Source organism: Vidua chalybeata, chromosome 7 (assembly GCF_026979565.1).
Source record: "Vidua chalybeata isolate OUT-0048 chromosome 7, bVidCha1 merged haplotype, whole genome shotgun sequence".
Classification (NCBI taxonomy): domain Eukaryota; kingdom Metazoa; phylum Chordata; class Aves; order Passeriformes; family Viduidae; genus Vidua; species Vidua chalybeata.
The window spans coordinates 34,465,252-34,488,952 of record NC_071536.1 but is presented as its reverse complement, the minus strand read 5'-3'; the positions used below and the strand labels follow the sequence as shown (position 1 = coordinate 34,488,952).

Below are 23,701 nucleotides of genomic sequence, written 5' to 3'. Positions count from 1 at the left end.
CGTGCTGCTGCGCTGGAGCAGGATCTGGGTAAATGGGATGGAGCCTGCCTGGGCAGGTGTGGGATCTGCTGGAATAGGAGCCAGGCAGAGCAGAAATTCCACTGCTGCATCCAAGAGCTGCATTGTTAACCTGTGAGGGAGCTGGACTGGGGAACTTCATAGAACAAACCATTTAGTTGGTAGAAGATGCTATGATTTCAGGGTTAACCTTTTTGGTATCCTATCCAAGATGTGATTTTTGGATATGGTAAAAGGAATAATATTTGTGCTTGAGTCCTAAAACAGACAAGCAAATCAAGCACCCATGCTAACATAGCCTCAACATCCTCCTCCAGGGAAATAAAAGAGAAAATAAAGAAGATGGTTCACTTAAATCCAGATGCTTTGTAGTTCCTTCCATACTGTTTTTAATTTTTTAATCCTTTATGGTAACTTATTTTCTGTTTTCTCAGTATAATTTTTTTTTCCCAATTATGCAGTCATCTGAGTTACCTACATCTTACCTATCTATATCTTTCCCTCATAATGTTATCTGCACTTTAAAAGAAAACAAAAAACTACCTTTATTCAAAGTGATGATAAGCAGAGCCTATTTTTTTTTTCTAAATATTCCCATAATGTTCCCAGTATCTTAAAATATCGCAACAGTTTATGTGCTTTTCCTTCCTTGTGTGGACAGATGTCATTCTATTAGAGTTTGAAATATTCAAGTGAAATGGCTTTGTTATGTCTTACATGGTAAGAACACTACCAAATTAAAACAATGACATCATTGATTACCCTTTGATAGATGAAATTTATCTAAATTAATTATCTTTTAGTATTTGCTAAAAACGTTCATATGTGAAAATTCACAATGATAGAACATCTGCTCAGCAGAGGGCTTATCAAAGGTATTGTAATAAGCTATGTAATGAATGTTTCAGCTTTCAAAAGAGAAAATATTTTATGTGGCATTTATTTAAATAATTTGTCTCAAGTTAGGATTTCCATCCTACTTTAAGAAAAAGAAACAGTTTTGCCATGAAAACATTATAATGGAATTTGGAAACTTTACAACTCAGTGAGTGTAGTTTGGAAATATCTAAATTCCAAGAGCTAGCAGAGATAGGAGATGAAAAAGATTCATTTGAAGTCCTGCTTGGAGGCACAGTGAGTGGCGCACTGCGGCGAGCTGGGTTTGAAATCGGCGCCGGGTGACTTGTCCTCAGTCCCCACCCGTCTGCTCATTTCTTGTGCTCTTCAGGAGTTTGCCTGTCAGACCTTCTGGAGGTTTGATCCTGGGAGCAGCTGAAAACCTCAGTCTTTTCTCTACTGACCTTCCTGATGGAGCAGGAAATATGTCTGTGTACAAGAAATGTGTTATTCAAGTCATGGCTCCTAGAATTCCTTTTTCATGTGAAAGTTTGTGTTGCTTCTCCAAGTGTACAGGAAGTGTCCTTATATAAGAGCTCCTGTGAAGGGTCTTTCCAAGATGCTTGCCATTCCTTATAAAAAACTAATTTTTATTCCTGTATATTTATTAACTTTTTCAAGTTCTGTTGCAACCATTTCTTCCTGTCGAATAAGAAATGAAACTATAATATTATGAGCACACTATGACACTACAGGCTAAGGTAGTGGAGAGGCTCAGAGGTTGTCACATTCCATATAAAACTCTTTTTTGAAAGTCATTTTGTTCTTTGACATGGGAAAGAAAGAAAGGTTGTTTCAGTGGGAGCCTTTGAAGGCTTTCCACAAGTGAGAACATTTTTGCTCATGTTCACCCTGGCACTGGCTGTCAGCAGCTGAAAGGGCACCTTGTTGACTCTGGTACAGGGCTTGTCACTCTTCACACACAGAGGGATAAGTGATGGTCACTTTGACTCTCCACCCTGACATTTACATTTAATCCACGTCAGGCTGCTTGGAAAGAAGGACCACTTCACCCTGGGGAATGTCTTTGCATGTTTCCTCCAGCTTTCAGGGAGGGAAAGGATAATTGTGAAGAAATGGTTCAGAGGGAGCTTGTTTGGCCTTCGGCCTCCTTTCTTTGTAGGGCTACTGGGAGCAGGGATTGGCAAATGGCAGGATTGCAGGTAATGTGTTTTTATTAGGGTCTCTATTGTGTTAGAGAAGGTACCTGGCTATTCTGTGGTATTTCCAAGCCATTAAGGAACATAACTATCATGTCATTTTGTAGTTTGCTGAGATAGGTATTATTCTGTGACCCTTTGCTGATTAGATAAAAATTGGCTCAGGAATATTTGGGTGTTTCTCATTATCTGAGTATTTCTTAAAATTCTCTCTCCCTAGATTGTGCCAAGCTGAGTTTGAATAACCTTCTCTTGTTCAAATCCAGGAGGGAACTTGGTGTTCTCCCCCTCTCCCCTCCCCCTTAATGGAAATATGCTTTTGGCAAAGAAAGAGCCAAAAAGAACAAGGAACAAGACAGTCCCTAAACTTATCACCTGCCCATTTCCAAAAATACTCCAGGATTTTCATCAATCAGTGGATGTTTCTCATCTTCCTGTTAGTACTGAGCTCTCTCAGTATTTGCTTAATCTGATCCATGAATTATAGTAGCACAGAGCAAGTCAAAAAAATATGAGGAATTCTTGCAGCTGTGTGGTATAAATAAGGAATTTGAGCATGACTGTTATGGACTGAGAACTGGGATGTCTGATGTCACTCCACAGACTCCAAACAAGATGCCTGTGACCTTGCTGGGTGGGAGGTGTGCAGACTGAGGAAAGTTTACACATGGAATTTAAACATATGTGCCTTAAACTGAACATATGGTGCTTTTACTGATAGGTACCTGTGAGTGTGCCCTGCTTATGGATAAAGCAATTAACTGATTAGTAAATGCTGAGTAAGTGATAACTATTATGCCAAGAGCTGAATAAATACACATAAAAGATCCTTATTCCTGTTTAGGATGCTACATGTGCACATACCAGCAGCTCTTTAAGCCCATTTGCATTGTGGAAGCTCACATCAGGGTTTGGTAGATCTCGTGAGACATTTTTGGGTTCTGTAAATAAAATTGCATTACTTTGAACACAGCAGTACACTGAACCAGGTAGGACAGAAATAAATGGTATCATAATAATAATTTTATAGCCTGAATGTAAAACTGTTTACTGTTTTGCAAGACAAATCTCAAGGATTTTGTCTATAGTTTAGTGTGGTCAAAATGAAAATGTTTTACTCATTACTTGGCTCTAAAAATGTAGATTTAACTCCAAAGGTATGAAAGATTTGAAAAGTATTATATAAAGTCTGAAAATCATAAGTAGGAAATGCTGTGCATGCTTTTTCTTCACATCTCCCTTTCAGTTACAGTAATTTAGGTTTTAGCATATGATGAATTCTGTCATAAATAACTACCAGAATACACTTTTCAGCTTTGGAGTAAATTTTGCTGAAATTAATATGGAAACCCTCCCATGTTTCAGTGAGAGATCAAAGAAAATCCCAAATGGAAAACATTCTTTTGAGAGGGGGGGGAAATAGTTCTGAGTTCTTAGACTCTTGCAATGAAGATAACTTAATTAAAATCAAAGCAAAACTAATTAAGAACTTAAAAGTGCAAGTTTTTGGTTGCATAACATCCCTGAAATATGGCAGGATGGGTTTATTATCATTGCCAGAATTCCTGGTTATGCAGACAGGTGATGCCAGTGGATCCCAATGGAAATGTACAGTTGGATTGCAGTTTTCTGACCACTCCTTTTGGCCTTTCTGCTCTTTCTTACTATTCCTGTTCTTTTGCTTCTGGGGAAAAAAAAAATATTTTGGCAGGAAATTCCTTTTCTCTGCTATGAGTTTTCTCTGGGTATGCAGCTAAGGGACAAACCAGCTGAGGTCTAACTGTTTTTAGTTTTTATTCATGGATTTCATGGTTCATTCCTTGATTTAACCATTCTCAAATGGAAAAAAAAAGCATGTTCACACACATCCCCCTGGTCTATGTGCATCTTTTCGTGCCCTCTTCCTTGAAAATGGAGAGGGAATTGGAAATTTCAGCTTTTGTTGTTTGTTTGTTTCACTTGAAACACAGTGAAAATATTTTTTAAAGTGCAAAATGAAATGAAATCAATTAGTGAGGCATTCTAACTTCACATTGATCTTAAGCTATTGCTATAGAAGCTTTTAAATATTATGTTGTGTGATGATCTCTTATCCTTCAACATTCATTCCCATCGTGCTTGTATCATATCCTTCAAAAGCTTCTCTAGGAATGTGCTTTCTGGGTTAGTGTGCACATGTGGTTTTTCTGAATATTTAGTGAAAGCCTAATGAGCAGGCTCCCTGCTCTAGTGGATCAAGACTTTATGAGGCTGAGTTTTGCTCTTTGAAGAGCGTTGCCATATGGGAGGTTTGTTTTCTCCGGGCTCTCTCAGGTGCTCTTGGCAGATGGAGCTGGAAGTGCTCGGAAGACAGAGCACCAAGCAACTCCCATGAATGCTGCCTGGGGGTCACCAGGACCACAGCAGGAGCCTGGCAGAACCACGGAGTGCCCAAGCAAGGGACTGCTGGGAGTGGGAAGCACAATTCTGGGATTCAGCAGCTTCTCTGGACACCTGCTTCCTTCACCAAGGCAGTTCTTAATTAGAGTCACAGTGAATAGTTTCCAGTCTCGTGACAGAGCTGGAGAGCACTCAATTACATAAATGCTATCTCCCATTAGGTCTCTTCAAGAGCCCTGTTGACCTGCTTTTCTTTATTGCATTCCCTCAAATAGGAAGGATCCAGATCCCTTTGACCCTAAACAGTGACCACAGGCAGTGATCTTCATCCCTACTTTTTTAGGAGCTGAATGCCAATTTACAGAGGCAAATGCCTTTTTAATCCAGGAGCATTCCTGGTCCAGGCAGCCATCAGCCTTGTGTGCTGGTTGGTTGATTGGTTTGTTTCTGTTTTTTCTCTATTCTTTTTATCATCATAATGGAATTTTGGTTTTCCGAGTTCAATGTAATTTCATACAATATAATTCTAGTTGCTTTCCTAATGACGATTTTGAGTTTTGTCTTCTTTAAAAAATGTTCATCTTTAAAAAAGAAAAAAAAATCAACACATTTTTGGCTGTGGGAGCATTGACTTTAAACAAAGGCACCAGGTTTTCTATTTCTCTTTTTAAACTTTCCTTCTAAGAGGCACTGCCAGGTGTTTGCAGCATAGGATAGGAGCATAGGAGTAGTATCCTTAGGGAGGGAAGGCTTTCATTTACCCATAGAGGGATGATTTCTCACCATCTGCTCTGTATCTCAGAGAACTGGGATGTTAAAAATGTGAATTTTCCCATCCACTGGGAGCTTTCCTGCACAGCTCACGTATTACAGAAAGAAAAAGATGTCACTGAAAAGAACTGTTTTACTTCTGGGCCATCATAGATGACTATATTTCAGCAAGAGGGTTGTTGTGATTTTTGTTTTATTTTTTTAAAGCCCGCTAATTAGTGCGTGTTCGTAATTAACTGGTCAAATTCACTCTGTGAAGAAAACAGCTGAAAACAAAAATAATTCTGTGGTTATGCAAAATAAAAACATTTGAGAAAGCACTTTCAGAGCCAATAAAACCCTGAGGTAATATTAAACTGCTTTATTCTAGACAAAATCTATTTTTCAAAGTGTTTTATAATTTAGTGTTTTTTTGACTCTGCTAAGCTTTTCTCAAGGTAGAGAATATAAAAAGCTTAGATCTCCATAATTTCTGTATTGTTGCATAAAATGGAAAGCAAGGATTTAATAGTATGGAAATAGCTTATTTTTTTCCATTTTTAAAAAAAGGTAGCAAACAAGCCTTTTTTCAAGTACAAGCATTCAACTCTGAGCTCAGTGTGAAATTGCTTGTTAGAACTTCTTTATATCCAGTCACTTAGGCTATTTTCATAATCTTTGCCCAAAAGAGGAGCAAATGCAAGATTTTTGTGTGTAGACACGTGTGACCATCTGCAGATTTGAAAGAAGCAGTTGCACTAAGGAAGGGATAATCACCCTGCCAGGTTTTGTTTCAGACAAGATTTTTCTTCTGTAGGTGCTGTACGTGGAGTTATTTGGGGAGGTTCATGTAGAACCAGACACTTGTGTGACCTTGACTGTAGAAGTGTTTTCACAACTTTACATTTCTATATTTATTCAGTAATATTTTTCATTTAGCTGTCAGTTCAGAAGCCTCTCTAAGTAAATAAATAAATTTGTTACTCTTAATAATGAAAGAATTTGCAACTATGTTTTGCTTTAAGGAATAAACATTCCAGGGCTGAATAAATAAGTGGACATGTTTGGCAATGCTAGTTTTAATATTTCCAGGTCTGTTAGAAGCAGTTGTGCAATACACAGAAAATTGCAGTTCATCCTGTAGTAAAAGCAGAAATGTATCATGGCTTTCAAGAATACTTTAAAACCAAATATTATAGAGTTCTTCTGTGTGCTTCTCACACTACTCTATATCTTTGAAATGTTAAAACTTGCCAAACTCTCTCCCTCTTTCTGACTTCCAGGATGGCTTTTCAAGATGTGCTATCAAAGCAGGGCCTTTAATCATCTCCCTGAAAGCTTTAAGCAAAACCACTCCATGTAAACTTAGACTCTTAATTATGCAGTTGCTCATTTTTGCTGTTGAGGGAAAGGAATTAAGTTATAACAAAATATTTCATTCTTGCAGTCTTAAAAGAAGTTGTGCTACAGTTATCTTAAGAAATATGAAATCTATCTACACAGTAGTTGCAAATTTGGCTTGTAAAATCGAATGGCGTCAGTAGTTGAGAACCTGACCTCGGAAATGAGGCCTGCACATAGGATGTTATTAAATTATTACTCTAATAAAGGATTCTTCTTGTTTTTTTTTCTTTAGTGATAATACCTCCCATGGCTTTTGGATGAACTAAACCAATGGAGAGATCTATGAGTGGATTGGGTTTTGTCTCCTCCTTTATACTTGGTTTTATGTCTTTGTGGCAGTATTGACTCCACTGAAGTTATTTCTCTCTTGTGCCAGTGTTAAGAATAATGAGGAAACCTTTTCCCAGCAATCTGCAGTGTAACCTTGTGGAAGACACTACTGTAATTTATATATTGATAAAATGAATATAATATATTGCACAGAGGTTTTGTGAGCTTTAATTAATATTAGAATAGTTTTACATTGAATAATGATGGAATAGTCTTGAGTTAATTAACTCTAGATCTCAAGGACATCAGCCTGTGGTGGTTGAATGCAGCAGAGAGTGTGGGTGTGCCAAACTTCCAGAATTGCCCTCTTTTAAAAGCCATTGTTTTCAAGGTGCCCCAGTGTTGACTTTAAATTCTTTGTTTGCTAATTTGTCATGTGAACTATAAAATAATTTTAATATAAAATGGAGGAAGGATTTGGTCCTTAAAATGTGTCTAAGGAAATAGTTGAAAATAGATTTGTTTTATTAAGTAGAACTTTGACTGCTTACAAAAATACATCCTTGAAAATTTGATAACTTGAAACAATATAAAAATATTTTCTGTGGCAGGAGAAGTGAGTCAGGAACCTCCCTGCTGGTAACATGCCATTAAATCTTGGTGGTTTCTATCTAGTGAGCAAATTTCCTTCATGCTGAAATATTTAGAAAAAAACAGATTTACTAAAATTTTATTCCATAAAAGTAGTTCATGGTGATGTTGTTCCTCTCAGATTGGAAGGGTGATGGGCAGCTCCCACTGAACCCTCAGCTGGATGTTAGGCTTCCCTAAGTGAGGGTATCAGATACCACTAAATTATTGCTTCATATTGTTCCTATCATTTCCTTTGATTTTTGTTTTTTGAATAATTTCATTTTCACTTTTGATTTTCATTGTGCCACTGTTTTTTTTCCCTTCACCTGTAACCATTTCACTGTAACCCATTCTCATTTCCAGAAGAGCATCCCTTGTGTGACGTAGGGGAGTTCCTGTGCCACGATGGCATCACTTGTGTGTCCTGGCACTGGCTGTGTGACGGGGAGCCCGACTGTCCTGATGATTCTGATGAGTCCTTAGACACGTGTAAGTAAAGCAGGAGCTGCTCTTTTATTTTATCTCCCTTTGAACTGAAACGTTTTCAGTCACACTTACTATACAACTGAAAGGGCAGGTTCCATTTTGGTTTATAAATTCTCTTCCTGTTGAGGGGAGCAGGTTAGATTCTTAGTGTAGGTGAGAGACAGAAGATGGAAGGTGTTTTGTTCTTGTGCCACTCTGTCATGGGCACTGTCACTGGAGCATGTGTGCCCTCTGCTCTCCCCGAGCTGTCGATGGGCTGAGAGGGGACAGGCAAAGTCAGGCACAGGAAAATGTGCTCCTTTAAATACATTTATGGGGAGCTGGGGTGGAAAAGTGCAAAATATTTTCAATACAAATATGAAAAGCATACACACATCAAAGGGAAGAATGAAAGACGGCGTGAGAGCTGTGAGGGGGGAAATAAACAAAGAAATGAAGATGATGGAAAGCTTTAATAAAACATATTTAATTATAGTGAAGACCTTTTTGGGTTTTTTTGGGTTTTTAATGTGGCTAAGAGCTTTTGAACACCAGAGTAACAACCTTACAGACTTTTTTTTCTTATCAGCCTTGTAGACTACTGATGAGGTGTTATTAAATCTTAATGTTCCCTTGTTTCCTGTGTTCTGAGGAAAATGAGGGAATTTCCTGATTTTATCCCCAGGATAATCACTTAATGTAAGAGAAGAACCATGTATTTTGTATCAAAGCAATACTGACAATCAGGAAGGCTGGAAATAGGGTTTGCTGCTCAAAGAAAAGAAAATATCAAACATCAGACAGTGTTTAGGAGTCTAATCTTTAAAATGACGGACAGAAGCTCAAGATGTCTGGGAGCCATTTCTGTCTGGTCAAACACTGCAGTGCTGATTGCAGCCTTCCTGCTCCAGAGCTCCTTCTCTGCTACTGATCAGAAAATTGCCTCGGGGGCTGTGGGGAGGGTGCTCTGATTAACCACCCTCCACACACTTTGGGATTCTCAGCAACAACATCCTGCAGTGGGGAGCGTTGGGTACAGCTGGGATTTTGTTACTGCGCTGCTGACTGACCGCCCCCTTCTCTGATGTCTTTTCAAACACAGTGTTAATATGTGCAGGTAAAAGTTTTTCTGACTAATGAATATCGAGATAGGAGCACACAAATGGTCACACACAGAGTTTTTAACTTGCCTCCTGATATTCGCCATGTAGTTCCAAACCCAGCAGCTCACTGGATGCCCAAACCCAGCAGCACTGGATGCTCACATGTTTTGTAAGACCTGTGTTCAGCAATTTCATTTAAAGCTGTGGCATATTAAAAACATGGCATTTGGAGTTTATTGATGGCTGGAAGAAATGGGGAGGTAGTGGGAAAGAGAGTCTACACTTTTCCTAACATCAACCAGCATGGTCCTCTTGGAAACCTTTCCCTTTGCAAATGTGAACAGTTTTATGTCAGATGCTTTCCTTAGGCTGTCCTAAGCCAAAGGCAGGAGTCAGCACTGTGGCTTTTCTGGTTATAGAGAAGGAAGTTGTTTGAATCCTTATTCTTTTCCAGCTTCCAGGGCCTTTGCTGAGGAGCTGCTGGGTAATGAGGTGCCTGGGCCACAGCTGAGTGTGTGAGACAATAATTGCCTTAGGTCTGCTGCCCTCTCTCACCTTCTCAGTGTAACTCAGCCCAGGACTGAGTGATAACCAAGTGACAGTGCTGGGGCATTGGGTGAAACTCTCTTACATAATTGCTCACAATTTCGTTTTGCACTGGATGGTTCTGTATTTATTGGTCAGCACAATTTTCTGTTAAATTGTTGAAATTTGTGTGCCTACTTTGGCTTCATCAGGTAAGTTGTTTCTCATTAAAAATGAATATAATGCTTCTGAATTTTTTTGGTGCTGATACTTTGCACACAGTGTCTGTAGAAACTTAAAAATTACATTAAAAATATTCTTATATTTGATCCATAGTGCTAATACCAGGGACACAGCATTCAGGTTTTTTTTGCACAGAGTCATGTGTCTGTTTGTTTTAGATGAATTTGCCAGCTCTTTTTTGACTTGCATGTGATGAATTATTTGTTGTAGCCTGACAGATATTGCTAGTTGTTCCTATAGCCATAAACAAATGGATTTGGATTGATTTTCTGTGGATTGTGCCTAGTAATAGGGTTTTCTGGGTTCTAATAATGTGCAAGCATTGATCAAAGCTTTTCCTGTGTGTGGAAGTTCTTAACTTCTCTCCTGTGGGAATTTCAAACTGTAGAAAAGGAGAGAAATTCTCAAGCTGCAGTTTTTCCCATGGTGAGAATATGAGAAGTCTTATTAGTCTCATCATTCAAGCATCCATTTACAGAAAACATTCAGGAACTAAATATCTTTGTGAGCAATCTCCTGGTGGTGTTTTAACCAAGTGTTACAACAGAACCTGAAAGTTACTGTTGTACAAACACACATGATATGCCTGTATCAAGTAATTGCCTCAGGAACACGCCTGAAATCCTACAATCTAGTTCCTTTATTAGTGTTTGTAAGGAGATCTGGGATGGGACAGAAAAGGGGGAAATCCTTAGTTATTGTTGAATTCAGTGTCTGTTGGCCCTGTCTTGGGCAGGGCTCTGTGCAGGCACAACTTCCTGGAGCTGTCAGGGGTTTGCTGGGGGTGTCGTGGCTCTGCCTGCCTCTTCTCAGGCAGCAGAAAGCTTCTAGCACCAGGCTGTTCCCCTTCTACTTCCCACCTTCCTCTAAATGGCCTCACAAACAGCTTGGTAAAATCATAAGTGAACCCCTACAGCAGCTACACTTGTGTTCTCTTCCATTTCTTAGCAGCTGTAGTTCTTTCTGCTCTCTGAAGATGCTGGTTTTTACAGTACCAAGATACCTCAGTAACTTATAATGAATAATTTAGTGAACAAATTCTGTTGCTTTTCTCTTCCAGAGTTGTTCATGAGAAAATTGATTTTTGAAAAAAACCAAAATGTATTCATAAAATTCTTGACCAAGTAATTTTTACGCTTTCTTGGGTGGTCTCTCGGTTGTTCATGTTTTTTTTGCAAATAGTCAGGATTCAAAAATCAATTTACTCAACCTAATCAGATGATGCTGGGTTCTTCAGTAGCCTAAATCAGAAAGCTCACTCAAAATCAATAGAACTTTATCAGACAGACCAGAATCTGGCCAGACTGTTTGGCTTTTACAGATAGTGAGTCTGGAGGTTGATGCAAATGTTCAGAGGAGCATTTCCATTAAAAGGAAAACTAAAATGTCTGCCTGCAGACTCACCTGACATGTGATTTTGGTGAGACAATTACAAAACTCAAATCCATTGTTGAAAAGCATAGAATTTAAAAACATAACATTGACAACTATTTGTATATTTGTATCATCAGCTGACTTCACAACTGTGTGCAGTTACCACTTAGAAACATCAATGCCATACTCATTTTCTTGGGGATGGTTTTAGTGCTGTTTTTCAGGGCTTTTTGGTTATTCATTTCATTTTTGGTGTTTTGATTGGATTTTTTGGCTTATTTTACCATTCTTGCCATTAGTGTTGGTCTTAACCTGTAAGCATTTGCCTATCTCAGCAGCTGTAAGTAGAGAACTTCACTAATTTTTTGGTATCTTAAAGATCCAGTTTATAACATGTTTTTTTACCTGTGTGTTTTGTATTCCACTATTGTACCTCTCAGTAACATATTCATCCTAAGTAAGCCATGCCCAAGGAGTACTGTGGTTTCTGAAACCAGAAAAATATTTGATGTGATGTGCTATTACCTGCTTTTCTCCTCAGCCTCCTACTAACAGAGCTGAGATCTAAAAGGTGCATTGGCAAATTACTCCTTCCATTTAGTACTTAAGGCTTTTTCTGTGTGTTTGCAGCTTCAGCACTCATCTGGCTTGCATGTTGTTTTCAAATCTCAGCTCAACAATGCCTCTCTGTCAGAATGTATTCTGCCAGGGCGAGGTGAAACAAAGGAGCAGGGAGAAAAGGTGTTTATTTTCTACAGCTTCTTTTTGAAACTGTGCACACTGATTATGTTTGGGTATTGTAATGCTGGGTGCCACAGCTCCAGCTAAGGCTGTTTGTTGTCTCTCAGACATGGAGAAGAGAAAGGTGCTATAACATTACCTGACAGCTGCCCTGTGAAGAGACACTTGAGGTCTGGAACGAGGTTCCCCTGAGCTCCTTTCGTATCCATCTGTGGCAGAACAGGCAGCAGAGCCCTGCAGCAGCACAGCTTCCCATTAGAACCCAAATACTGCTTGAATGCCATGAATAACCCAGAGGGAATAAAACCCTACAATATCAGATCTCCCATTAACAGAGCAACACTCTAAAAGGAACTGCCAAGACCAAAAGTGCTTGATTCTCATTTATTTTAGCAGCAACAAAATCCTGAAAACATTTCGCTCCTCACAGCCAGACTGCGACTCTTGTCTCTCCTATTGTCCTCAACTGCCCTTTGTTTGTGATCCTGACACTGTTGCTCTGGTATTTAAGTTTCCCAAATATTATCCAAATACTGTTTGTATACCTTCCACCCACACAATTTATTTGTGGCTGACTGGCCTTGCATTGAAGCAACTCTGGTTGCCATTAATAAATCATCAAATTTGAATGGTCCCTGTCTCTGGTAGTTTGAGTAGATGTATCCTTATTGTAACATGTTGAAAGTATCTCTGATAATGATCTTCCTCTGGGATTTTAGGGAATGTCAGTGTCTATAATCATGATTAAACTGAAGTTGGAGGAGCAAAAGAAATGCAGCAACCAGAAGTGTCTTGTTTAAAAGCTTGAGTCTCACTTTGGTTGCTAAAAGTGTGTCTTTCATTCTCTGGGTGCTAATTATGGGAGACTTGTTTCAGAAGCTTAAAAATTGTTAATTGGGTACCTCTGTTGTAGTTCTTTTACCAGCAAAGGATAAGATAATTGGATGCAATGTTGCTCTTGTGGTATGAAACAATAAAGATAAAATTTCCTAAAGCTCCTAATTCTTTTATGAGTAGATTCATTGAAATTCAATAGAAGCTGGGATCCCAAATCACTCTTTAGTAGCTTTGGAAAATCCCAGCTCAATAAATAATGTGCATACATTGAAGGTGCACTGCCATGAAGCTGCTAATGGTAAATGAAGAAAATGCTTGACATGAAGGGAAAATGTGGTCTTTTGTTTTCATTCTTTATAATTTTGTTGTGTGTAGTTACTGTTAAACAAGGAATCTGCTATATAAAATACCTTTTTACACCTATTTTTCAGCAAGATATTTGAAGTTGTTACTGGAAGATATTAATTTAGTCTGATTTGAGATGATGAATAGGTACTCCCTTTTTTTCTCTGCATCAGGATTTTTCCTATCAGTAGTGTAAAACTTCTGAAGCTGTTGTAGGAAATGAACCACAGCAAAATGACAAATGTCAACAAATTTTATCCAACTGCTGCTGGTTTACATAAAATTAAGTTAAATGCTTAATGCAGCAATACAATATTGGCAGCTTTTATGTTAACTGGTGAGAAGCGTTTCTGACAGAACAAGATGAATGTTTTGGAGGGGTATTAACTTTCCTGATACAATTTTTGCAGACCTGAAACAAAACACATTTCACACTGAGGCTCTTGCAGTTTACCCTGGCAAAGCTTCTGTGGTTGGTGAACACTGGTAAAGAAAAGACTCTAAAGGCATTTTTATTCTGGCTGGAACTTTTGCCATCCTATTTACTGGCACATAGCCTATTAGGGCTGCTGGTTCATCCCATCCAGGTAGTTTGCTGTTGGCTGCTGGAAAACATCTTGGTGACTGTGACCTGGGCTTCAGCTTTTGACCTCTTTTTTTCACCTTGCTCCACCATTTGGAAAACCAGAGAGCTCAGCTCTTCCAGGAAATGTAGTTTTGCTGGGGTGATGGGATTGCTGATGTTCTGATAATTAATGGGGTATTAGAGCAAACAGTCTGGAAAGGATGGGTGTCCATGGTGCTCGTACCCTCTAAGCCCTTTGGGAAGGTTACAGAGAAGCACCCCAGTGAGACAAATCCTGCACTGCCATCAGTCTGGAGGAGCTCAGCCTGCTCCACTGGGGTGTTTAGGGCTGCTCTTGATGATGCCCAGTTGTCATCCTAAGGGGGATCATTCTTGGAGGATGTTCCTGCCTTTCTCTCCACTGATTCTGCTCCTTTTCCCTCTGGGCTCCCATCTTTGGCTGCTGGGGAGCACTTGCCTGGGGCCAGGGGATAACTTTGATGCTTTTACGTTTACTTCCTGCCACAGCCAGCATATAGGCAGAGTTGTTGAGGCTCCAGAGAATGTTTAGAGGCAATTCCTTTTTATAATTTCCCCGTGGGCTCTAATGCTACTTCTGAGGCATAAGCATGCTGTCCCATCAGTGGGATACAAGCATTTGCCTTCTCTGCATAAATTAGTTTATTCACTTTTTTTCAGGGGAAGAGACTTTAAATACTTGGTAGGATTAGACAGTGTCAGGTAACACCATGGGAAATAAAATTTACACCAAACTGAACATAAAGATCTTGGAAGAGCAAGGTGTGAGTCTGTGCAACCTGAATCAGAAATGCAGAGATTCTCATTCCTGGTGAGTCAGGCACTGCTGCCTGAGCTCTAAACAGCAGCTTGGCCCCCAGCAGCTTCATTAAGTAAGGGGCTACAATTTCAGCTTTCTGAATAAAAAGCTTTTTTTCTTAAATAATAATTTTGAAAATGTCCTGCTACTCTCAGGTATACACTGAGATTTGACAGGGAATAGAATTACTTGCTTCTGCTAATTTTCTTTAAAGCATTTTAAAGGCTAAAAATGCTTAGTTAAATTTTGTGCTTTGGTTTTGCTTTTTCTTCCTACTTTATTTTCTATTCTATGTATTCATTTCACTTTGATTTCCCGTCTGAAAGTTTTTAACATTGTCCTTTACGTAGTCCAAACATCCAAACCTGTTCCAGATAAATATAATTACCTTAAAAAAATAGTTGAAGACTTTGAATTGTATTGTCATTCTGAAGTTGGTGTGCTACATATGCAGATATTTAGGCAGTTATTTATACCTTGCAAATATAAACTGTTACTTTAACTCTTACTGTAGTGAAATGGTTTTGGTAAGGTGAGCTCATTTCTCGTGTGCTAGGAATGATTTTTGCCTTGCAAATATATAGCAGAAGATTTCTGTGGTGCACAAAAAGTTTAAGAAAGAAGAGTTCCTTTGTTTTTTAAATGTTTTCAGTGCAAAGTAATCTTATACAAGATTTTCACTTCTATTCAGTAAAGTGCTGGAGTTTGTCACCCTCTGAGTACACAAAATGCAGCGTAATGCCTAAAATTAGATTTCATTTTGCCTTTGCACATAGTGCAAAATATTCAAAATCCTTAATTATTAATTTGGGGGGTTGATGATGTCAAAACCGCAACTTTTCTAGTCTGTGTCAAAGAGGAGAACTGCATGGGGAGGAATCATGGGCCTGTTATTGCACAGAAACTCAGCAGCCCTAGCAAGAGGTCCAGGATCAAATAAGTGTAATTTCCGTGGCTGTGTATTTTCTTTTGGAATAAAGTAAGCAACAAGAAGTTCAGTGTTGAAGGATGTAAAGGTCATTGCATCTCTCAGTGACACGGTTATTAGAAATACTACCTCCTCTTCTTTGCCTGTGCCTGATTATCCTGAGCATAATTTTCCAAAGTGATTCATGGGGAATTCAATTAAATGACTGCCAGCAAAATGAGCTTCTTTTGAGGTCTGTGAAAACATGGAGATGTAATCCAGGGCCAGCACAGAGCCTTTGAAGGGTGATGCCCAATACCTAGAACTCTGAAACAGCTCATTTATGGATTAATTGCTTGCTAAAATTGCAATTCCAACACAGAAGCAGACCTAATGTGATATATACTCATAAGATGAAAAAAATTAAAAGATCAATCTTTTGAAAAACCTATAAAAGTAATTCATACTTTGAGGAAGTCTTTGTTTTGAAGTTTTTTAACCCAAAACAATTTTATTTTCATACCTAAGCTATAAATTATACTCCCCCCCAAAAAAAAACCCTAAAAAAAATTGCCCATGGGGAGAGAAGAGATGGAAAGATATGGCACGGTTTGTCTTTCCTGAGGTTGTGCTGGCTGTTAAGCTGAGCTTAATGGCTTTAGTTTTTCTTTCTGAGAATTGACCTTCTTGACAGCATTTGGCCACAAGTAAGACACTTGTTTTAGTGTGAGGCTTGGTTTGAGTGTGGGCTGTCTGTCAGGTACAGAGGCTGTGCTCTCTGCTTGCACAGGAGGGATGTGTCTCCTGCACTGGCAACACAGGAGACCCCAGTGAGGAGTTACCAGGAGCCCTGTGGATCAAAGAACTGCACCTCTGAGATACCCCGGGGCAGAAAATGCCCCCAAAAGGGCCAGGAACTGGTCATTAGACAAGTGAGGGAGCAGAGATGTGAGGTTACAGTGTGAGGGTTTGTTTGGGCTTCTTTTAGAAACCCTTTAGGATATTTTGGTCCCTATTGCTATGCACATTTATTTACAATCCACTTAATTTCTGTTCTATTTAACAACAGGTTTTTTTTTTTTTCCCTCTTTTCTCCTCTTTCATATTTATGTCCTTGCACATCTCTCAAGGCCTTCTGTACATCAGTTGAGCCCTTTCACTGTAGCACTGCATATTCACACAGTATTTTGTTTCTCCCTAATGCTTGCTGTTGCTTTATTCATTACTTTCACACTTTTCTTGCTTTTTTTCTTAGTTCTGCTGATAAACTATTAAAACTGCTATGAAAACTATTTTTTCATTTTCCATGTTCCTTTATTTTTCCTCTCTTACCATCATCAACAGGTTCTCTTTCCCCTCTCATAGGTCTCATCAACTTCACTGATACCCAGACCTACTCATTCATTTTCTGGCTCAGTTTTTATCTTCCCACTAACAGTCCTTTGTGCCTTGCTGTCCTGTGATGCTGTTGTTCAAGAGTCAGCATCAGGAAAAGAGAATATTTTGGGAAATGAGGAATGCACCTTTTGCAGGATAATTCAGCCAAATCCCAGAGCTGATTGCGAGGATGTTGATTTTTAGGCTGCCATTTAGGCTTTCTCTGCCAGGAATAGCTCTGGCATAAGGGAAGTGGAGAAATTGCTGTATCACAGCAATGTCTAATCAATAGACATTGACAAAATGTAGAAACATATTTAGGAGAAAACATAAGGATATAGCATCATCAAAGCCCTTCTTGGCTCTGCTGACATCAAAAGGTAATTTTTGATAACACAGGGATTTAGAAATTACAGCAATCTTGGGTATGAAATGGCTTGTTGAAAGGTTTTTATCTGAGGTGATGCTACTTCACCCATTTGCACTGAGGCTCATTACAAATGTTTATAATTATAATGATGCATCTGGCCTGTAGATCCTACACTGGGAGAAATGTCATGGACTTAAATAGAAGGCTGGGTGGAATTCTTATTTGTCACTTGAAATTGTCAGGGTAATAATCATTTTTCTTCTCCTTCAAAATTACCAATGAACACAACTCTCATTAGCAAGCAGATGAATTTCTGAAAGAAAAGTAAAATTGCTATTTTTGAAAATAAGGCTGTGATTTAAATAAGAGTTTATATACGTTTGTATTGATGACGTGCATAGTAATTTCAGTCAGCAAAGAGGGCACTTTGCCATGGATGAAGAAACAGTGCAAGACCAAAACCTCTGCTCACCAAGAGTAGTGCATAACTATGACAGAGGAGTGGAACTTAATAAAGCAGAAAAGGAAAAGATAAAAAATAATTTCAAACAAATTGAGATTTAATAAGTATTTCTGTCCTTATCTTAATTTACAAATGTACAGATCTAATCCAGGGAGTCCATATTTTAGCAGCTCTTACTCATGCACTTGCTCTGGTGGAAATTTAACTGTGCCAGAGGAAACATTTTCAAGCCTGTATTGCTAAACACCTTTATGTCACATTATTCAAAGATGCATCAGCACGCATGTGCAACCACTTTGGAGGACTGTGAGGTCTGGCCTCAGAAATGGGTCTTAAACTCTATTTAAAACTTGGAATATGCCCACTGTGAGGTAATTTCAAGTTAGTTTTACTCATGAGAGCAGCCATTTATAGGACTGGACCGAAGTTTGTGTTTATACTTCCTCACAGAGAATTCTAAATTAATTTTTGCCATCTGTAATCTTGTTAAAGGCACAGGTATAGCTGTTAATGGTAGGTAGATATGCAATAACATGAGTTACTTCAGAGTAAAGATGTGGCAAACTTATTTTTCATTATTTAACTGTTGTAACAAAATCTAGGAGTGGGAGGAGAAACCTATTTTTTCATAGTACAATAAAATTACCTCTGAAGTTTTTCTTCTTCCTTCACTTGTTTAGCATTCATAATAGGCCAGGGATACAAGGAATGTCTCTTGCTGCTCTTATGCTCAGGTTGTGGAGAATATTGGGATGGCATTTTCTAACTAATTTTTTTTTTTTTTTTTTTTTTTTTTTTTTTGTTGTTTTTTTTTTTTGCTCTGCTTCTGCACCAGGCTATTGATCTTTGAGGCGATTTTTAAAAACTATTCAGACTAAAGTTGTCCAAAGTGGTTCTCTTCTTTTTGCAAGATTCATTTACAAGTGTGCTGTGTAATCTGATGCCAGTGAGGCTCAGGTACCAAAAACCAGGTACAAATAATGAATAATATAAATAATATAAATATATTATAATATATTAAATATAATATATTATAATATATTAAATATAATATAAATAACTGCTCTGCTGTGAAGAGAGCAGCTATATGGTGTAACACCTGATTGGTTCAATAACAAAGTAAAACCCACATTATTATCTACTGAAATCTGACTGTATTTTTGCAGAAAAAATAGCAGCTATTGTCATTTTGCCTTTCAATGGATTTGTCTCCACCTTCCTAATCCTTTTCAGTCCCAACTGCTGCTGGCATCCTTGGCTCTGCTGTCAGTCCCTGGGAAGTCACATGCAGAAGGACATGAGCTGGGGCCACAGTGTCAGCATCTGCTTTGTCCAGCATATAAAATTAATAAGGGAACGTGTTCAGACACTGTGTTTTCCATAACAACAAAGGCTTTGTTCCATTAATTTGTAATTCCAAGTTTGAAATGAGACAATTAAGTTTAGTAGCAGCCTTATTTTCACAGTTGGGTTTCTATTCAGTAGCCAGTAGTAAGTTCTCTCTCCAAGACAGCCAATAATCTTCTTTTTCTCTTTCCTCTTTACCCAAAGCTGGGTTTTTGGATTTTTTTTTAAATTTCTGCTTGCAGATGTAAGTGTACTGAAGGCTGTGGTTTGACTCATTAGGTTCCTCTAACACCAAGTCTCATTTCTTTTTGGCTGTACTGGAGATGTCTCCGAGGTCAGCCAGGTCAAAGCTGCAGATTCTGCAAGTAACCGTAAAACCTCTTTCCTGCTAACAATCCCAGGGATTTGAATATGTCTGATTGATAAGGTCAGTTGAACTACCTTTGTATTTACAAAATTATTAATTTGCCTTGTTCTCATCTTCCTTCACGGTGGCTTTGGCCTGGCCTTCCAGCAGAGTCACTCCTCAATCTGCAGTGGATGTCATGCCTACCCTGACTGTGTGACTTCGTGGCAGGAGGAGGAAATTACAAAAGGATCATTAAAGTGTGAAATTAAATTCTTAAAGATGACACATCTAAAATAGCTAAAACATTACCCCAAAACAAACAGTGCCATTGATCCTACTTAATTACATCCTTAATAATTTTATACCAATGTAAAGCACATTGACGATGCACTAATCCATTTCATATTCACTGCCACCACAGATTTTCTCCTCCTTATTTGCTTTGAATCTCATCATTATCGTGCACATAAAACTAGTATTCTTAGAATTTTTATAGTAGTATTTCCATATGAAATGAGGAAAAGTCTAATATATGAATACTAAACAGCTCATTAACATGGTTTGTAATATATTTATTCATGATAAAAGCAGCTGAGAAATGCTGATATAAAATAGTACTTCAGTCCCAGAGTATGTCTAAGATTAGAAAAATCATGCCTCGGATAATAAATACTTCAGGGAAAACAGGAAATTTTAAATACAAATAACATCAAATAAGGAGCTTTGTATGCTTAATTAAACACATTAACAGATGCACTTATTTCAGTTAAATAATTAATATATTACTAATACTAGCAGCAAGAAAATTTTTGTGCTTTAAAAAATTACCTGAAAAGGTTTTTATTTCAGTAGAAAAAATGCTGCCTTTAAAAGAAATTAGAGACATTCTTATCTGGAAGTGGCACAAAGATTGTTAATGATCAAATTACACAGCAAGCAAAATGTGTGGAAGGAGAGCCTAATCTACCATGTCAAGAACCCTGATCTTTAAATTCGCCCTATATGAGCAAGCCACTGTCAAGCCTAAGGAGCAGGATGGGCTTTGGAACAATTTAAATGATGAACAGTTCCTCCTCTGCCCATGTGCATTAAATGCTGGTCCTTGAAGTTATTTCCTCTGGCCTTTCAGCCGTGCTTGCTGTGCCCAGGCCAGAGGAACAGGCTGTTGTGAATTACCTGTCCAGAACTGGCCCAAGGCTGTGTGACAGAGAAAAGCCCTGCATCCACTGGAAGCATTTTATAGAGTCTGGAGCAGGAGTTTAGGAATATATTCTTCAGGAATAATTGATGCATTGAGGGTTTAAGTTGTTATAAATTGATAATTTGGTATAGATTTAGCTATGTGCTTATTTCCTTTCTGTGTTTTATATTTACCCAGAAGCTTTTGCTACTGAACCAGAAGCTTTTGCTACAGTTTAGTTGTAGCTGGGCCATATTAATTCAGCTGAAATTTCATACTCCACATATCCATATTCCATAATCATATTCAGGATTCCAGCCTATCAATAAACACTTCTAAAAAGGGGTCAGGGAAGGTCCTTGACCTTCAGTTAGATAGCAAATTGTACAAATGATGATTAAGATCAAAAGGTAACAATGTTCAGTCATCCAAAATGTCAATAAATAAATTTCCAGCCAATTGTTTCTACTAGAAACACATCTGGTGTTGTTGACAGGAAGTATTATGTAGTACTCTTTCCACACTGCTGAATATCCCCAAATTGGAAAAATCCTACCAGTACTTTTTTGGGGTTTTTTTTTTAGATAAAAGGGAATTTCTCCTCCAGTTTTCAGATTGAGTTGTTGGGGTCGAGTCACCAAAGCAGGAAAAATGGGAGCTAGCTAGAGGGAGAATGAATTCATGTATATGCAAGGTAGGCTGCAGAGCTGTGGGGAAGATGGGGCCATTTTTGATTTCCATTGTGCTTGTGAAGGAGAGAGCACAGTCCTGGTGTGGACTGTGCTCAGGGCAGCACAGCGCTGCCTTTGGACTGTTCCTTTCCTTCTTTACCAGCACAGTGATGCTTCAGATGAGCAAGAACAGTAAAAGAAGCCATTTCACAGCAGTGTTCTTTAGTCTGCTACAGAAAGGGATGCTGGGAGAAGGACTTGGCTAATTTAATGTTTCTGTGAAGTGTGGTGCTAATTGGTTCAAGCATGTATATGGATTTAAACTATTTTTTTTTCAAACATTTTGTATTTTCCTATAAGAACTGGAAATGTGAAATAGATAAATGTTCCTTAATAAGCCAGAAGAAGGTTAACTTTAACTAATCCAAGCTTAAAGAAAAAGAGGCTTGGTGGTTGGTGCTTTTTTTTGAGCTGATGATAGGTTGAAATGATGCATATTATATTCCTTGACCTTTAAGGCCTGGTCTCTGTTTTTTTTGGCACGCTGCTGTCAGGAGCAGCACCCAGAAAGATGAGAGCACACCGTGGTTACACCTCCAGCATCCATAATGCAGCCACAGGCAGGAGCAGGGAGCACAGCTGCTGCTGCAGGGATCTGCTGCTGCTGCCCCTTGGAAAACCCTCCTGAGGCTGTGCAGGACAAATGGCTCAGCAAGAGCCCTTGGCCTGGCAGGGGAAAGCTGGAGATGGAGGAGCTACAGGATCTGATTACTTTTCAAGTCTTCTCACAGCCTACACAGGTCAGTGTGAATGGAGCAGCCTTCACACCTGAGCCTGGATTAGGAAGTGCTGCTGCCAGGCAGGGACAGCTCACAGAGCCTGGCACTCCTGAGTCACTGCCCTATCACTGAGCACTTCTCTGCTCCTTTTCTTACAGTCAAACAGCTTGATCTTGTCCTGTCTGCATCCTACAGTTGTGGGGGTTTTTTTGTGTTGTATTTTTTTTTTTTTTTTTAAGAATTAATTTTCAAAGGGCTTAAAATAGTTTGCTCTAATTGGGAGCAATCCAAGTTGAGAAAGGAAGAGAAAATTGCAGTCATCCAGACAGCCCTGTGTTTTTTCTGGGGTAAATCATAAAGCCATAAATCATGGTGTGTTTATTCTGTTTTTCTGTGACTCAGCTGCATTTGTGGCTACATTTTAGCTGCCAGCAGGCTTATAATTTTGAGTGTATAAAAATTACTGTAAGATTCTTTAGGGGAGATTTTACTTTTTTCAGTTTGATTTTTGTATGACAGTAAAGAGCTGAAAAACTTCATGCACAGTCAAGGGAAGTGTTTCTTTTCCATTGTGGGGAAGAAAGCTAAGAGACATAGAAAATTGCACCTGAAGAATGTACTGTGAGGAAAAGACAGTGATGCAGCATCTATAATTACCTCAAACTTCATTTTTTTAAAAGAAATCCATGTTTCATAAGGGCATAGAATGGTTTGTGTTGGAAGGGACCTTAAAAGTTACATAATCCCAACCTCCTGCCATGGGCAGGGACACTTTCCACTAGACCAGATTGCTCCAAGCCCTGTCCAAGCTGGTCTTGAACATCAGCAGATTTTGACCCCTTTCCTGTATGACCCTCACTGAATTTTTTTTTTTTTTTTTATCTGAAAAACTCCTAACACTTGGAAAATGAATGTGAAAAGTTACTGAGGGCAGGAGGTGTTGGATTTAAGGTGGATTTAATGGTGTCTGTTGGGATCTCTCTTTTGGTTTTAATCTCTGTTTATGTTTTTTGGCTGTGCAGAGCAGCACCTCATTGGTTGCACTTTCAGTTGTGCTTGAATTTAAAGATTTCTTTCTCTTCTCAGAACAATAACTTGTCATTAATGTGTGTTTGTATGTTCCTATAACAATTCCACCTATGTAAGGAGCCACACTCCAGGAGTTGCAGAGTGCAGGGTTCAGTTAAACCTGACAGCAAATCTTGTGCTGCTCCACTACAGTGCTGGGCTGGGACTGAGCCCCAACCCTCAGGGAGAGCATCTTGCTGTCTTGATCAAAGATATGTGAGTGGTCCACCTGTAGCCCTGCAGGTCAGCAGAGCAGGGCTCACCTGGCATCCCTCTAGCATGGCACTGTGTGATCTTTGAAAGGCTGAGATCAGAGGCTGTGCCCAGGGTGCTGGTGTTCCAGTGCACAGGGGTGGGCAGGACTCCTCTCAGGCACAGCCTTATTAGTGGTACCATTTAATGAACCTGGGGTGCTGAAGGGATTTTGCCTTATAATGCATCAGGTTGACAGTAAGGTGTCTTTTAGCAAGTGAAATTACCAGAATAAAAGAGTGTATGCAAAACCCTCTGGGCCAAGTACTAAAGGTGATTCCCATCGCCGTGCAATGGCCTCGGCACACAAACTGCCCATATCCCCACTTTATTGTTACTTATTTGTAATGACAAATTGGTTTTAGCACGATGTTTTTAGCTTGTTAGAGCT

General features: G+C 38.9%; 1 protein-coding gene across 1 annotated transcript in view; it reads left to right on the top strand.

Moving 5' to 3' along the window:
- LRP1B (LDL receptor related protein 1B) overlaps nt 1-23,701 on the top strand; it is a 632,825-nt gene that overhangs the window by 154,123 nt on the left and 455,001 nt on the right. The window contains exon 2 of the mRNA XM_053947419.1: nt 7,875-8,000. Within this exon, the coding sequence (XP_053803394.1) occupies nt 7,875-8,000 (126 nt within the window). The remainder of the gene's footprint in view (nt 1-7,874; nt 8,001-23,701) is intronic.